Here is a 3,004-nt window from a genome sequence, read left to right on the forward strand (position 1 = left end):
GTGTTTCTTGGAGAAAAACAATCAAAATCAGTAAAAATAACGCATTTTTTTACCTATTTTTGTCTTACTTTAGGAAAGAAAAGAAATAAACCTATTTAGTCATAATTCAACAAAATTTTCTATTTTATTTTTGGTAAAATAATTTGTTGAGAAAGTTTGTCAGTGAGAAACACTTCTAATTTTGCAATTTTCTGTTTGATTTTGAGAAAATAATTCGAATTTTGCGTATTTTTTTTTTGAAAAAACGAATTGAAAACGAAAGATTTTTAAGCCGTTTGACAATTTTTTAATCCGTTTGACATTTTTTTTTAATTTTGTAAGAAACACTTAAATTTACGTAAAATACTCAGTTTTTCTCTAATTTTTTATTTTTTTTGCATTGTTTTAGCAAAATCATCAATATTTATAGAAAATAATGCATTTCAGACCTAACATGTCAAATTTTAAATTAAGTTACATACTTATCTGAATTATAATTGATATTTTCTGAATTACATATAACATGAATTACATCTGATGGTTTCTGAGTTACTCTTGAAAAAGGTGTAAAATTCTCTATAATGCATAGTTTTTGAGATATTGAGTAATAAAGTAAATAAAGTAATAAGATAAAAATATGTAAAGTCTTCCGGGGAATAGATTGGCGTCAAGACAACTGCAAAATTCGCAATAGTTTTGAAGTTATACTTAGTCGTAATTATTTTTTTTTTTTTGATATTTTTCACTTTATCAGAAATTTTCTCGATAACTATTTATCGTAGAACACTGATCTTTTTTATGTGTGATAGAAAATTAAATTTTCTATCCAACGGTACCAAATATGAGAAGTTACCTCTAATAAGTCCGGAGTTATTGCCATTAAACCGCTCGGGGTGCCAAAAATCGACCAAAATCTCGACAAAAAAAAAACTTTAAATTTTTTACATTTCTAGAGATGTTAAAGACTCAAAAAAGTGCATAAAATGTATTTGGGTCAAGTTTAAAAACACTGACCAAGAAATAAAAATTTTTTGATTTTTATAAAAATAATTTTAAAATAAATAAATTACCTTGACGTAGGCCGTAGTATGGGGCAATAACTGTGTATTAGCTGTGGGTCGTAGAAAAAGTGCATAAAATCCAGCTAAACCAAAAAGTTCGCATCTAAGTGTAAACACCCTCTTCCCTCCAAACCCCCTCACTTGATCCAAAACCTATACACAACAATCCAATTAATATGACAAGCATTCCCCCTCCACACTCACCTGAACATTTGAATTATTCTGTCTGTTATCATCATTATCACAGGTAAGCAACGAATGGCCACAATAATGTAACTCTAACCAAAACTCCGGTATGGCACTAACCGGACTATCGGCCACCGGAGGACACACCACTTCCGGAAACTCGAGAATGGCCATCACTGGCGTTTCCGGGTAAGTCTGTATATGTTCCGGGGTCACAGACAGTTGAGGCATTGGCCACCGAACATCCAAACTTCTTGTGATTACGGAATTCGAGTCCTCAACACTCGAATTTCCAATTGGTTGTTTCTTGAGGAGGATGTAGTATTGGCCACCTTTTGAAAAATATCCACAAGGGATTTTCACTATTGTCGTGTTGAGGGAAAGAGCCCGAGCTTCGGGGAAAACGGGAAAAGTGGTTAGGGGTTGGGCGATGTTGCCTTCGAGTCGAGATAATTGCAGCATTAGTGGTGGAAAAGACGATGAAGTAATTTGGATGTGGAGGTCGCCGCTCAAGGCGATGTGGGAAGGCGGCATCGATAATTCTATTCCGGGGATGCTTCCTCCTGAAACGAAGACAATGAGCTTTCAGGAGTGATAAAAGCCGCAAAATGCACAGAAAGTGGGGCTATTGGAGGTGGGCAAAAGTGTTTAAAGCACTCTTAGCTTCGTTCGTTCGTGCTCCAATTTTGTTAATTAACAAACAAAATTATTTTTTAGTTTTAATCTTGTTAATGAGTACTAAAATATCATATTTTGTTGTGACTGTTATAGTTGTGCAAATAGTTAAAGCACTCTCCGCTTCGTTTGCTCGTGTTTAAATTTTGGAAAATTATAGTTTTTGCTATTTTTGCCACATTTATTGACTTTTTTAACAAAAAATGATACAATTATATAAAAAAGAGGTTGGTTTTTACATACAGGGTGCGCCAGAACTCGCGCCCCAGAGAAAATTTTCAAGTAAGGTAAGATACCAGGAACATGAAAAATATGTTTAAAAAATTCTATCGACATTTATTTTTTGACATTTGACATTTTTTATATCTATTTAAGGATACTGATGATCTTGTATGTTTTTTTATAATTACTAACTAAAGGTACAAAAATTTTGTCAATAAAAGCCACAAAAAACTTTGAACAGAGTTTAATAGCCTAGAGCAAAAAAACTTGGAAAATTATTTTTCCAACAGAAATAAATAGAGTCAAAGTGCAAACTTTAAACCCTCAAAACTTTGAAATTTTTATAGATATTTTTTTTAACATTTTTTCCATGTTCCTGGTATCTTACCTTATATGGCATTTTTCTCTGGGGCGCGAGTTCTGGCGCATCCTGTATACAGCACAATCAATTTTCCAGGTCTTTTCCATTGCAAAGTAATTTCGATAACTGTTTTGTTTGAAATTTTTTTATCCTTTGTTCTTTTTAATAATGTTTCTTCTTACTAAAAATAATACAATCTGCGACTACGTTATTTTATGTTCATTTTTTGTTTCGTTTTTAAGGATAACAAAACTTATTTTTTTAAGTGCATAAATTGCAATTTACAACTATCTAAAAAAATTGATTTTTGTTCAATTTTTTTATTTTATTTTTTAAAAATCTTAAAATTTTAAAAATGTGAGTAATTTTTTCTTAACAGACCATAAGAAAAAAAAGTTTCTTTGTAAAAATGCTCTGGATTTATAAAAATAACCCATTTTCAAGCGTAATTTTGCAATTTTTTTACTCTATTTTAACATTTTTTTTAGTTTTATGAATAAGTTTCTCGCTAAACTTATGA

The 3,004-nt window shown here is 31.1% G+C and overlaps 1 protein-coding gene across 3 annotated transcripts in view; it reads right to left on the reverse strand.

Moving 5' to 3' along the window:
* Positions 1–3,004, reverse strand: part of LOC123007794 — a 124,309-nt gene that overhangs the window by 37,497 nt on the left and 83,808 nt on the right. For all 3 annotated transcript variants that reach the window (XM_044403240.1, XM_044403239.1, XM_044403238.1), the window contains exons 3-4: positions 1,245–1,789; positions 1,050–1,193 (exon numbers count right to left, since the gene is read on the reverse strand). In XM_044403240.1, coding sequence (XP_044259175.1) covers positions 1,050–1,193; positions 1,245–1,789 — 689 coding nt within the window. The remainder of the gene's footprint in view (positions 1–1,049; positions 1,194–1,244; positions 1,790–3,004) is intronic.

This window comes from Tribolium madens, unplaced genomic scaffold (assembly GCF_015345945.1).
Source record: "Tribolium madens isolate multiple individuals breed KSU strain unplaced genomic scaffold, Tmad_KSU_1.1 Scaffold_3;HRSCAF=73;Tcas5.2_LG2, whole genome shotgun sequence".
In the NCBI taxonomy this organism is placed as follows: Eukaryota; Metazoa; Arthropoda; class Insecta; order Coleoptera; family Tenebrionidae; genus Tribolium; species Tribolium madens.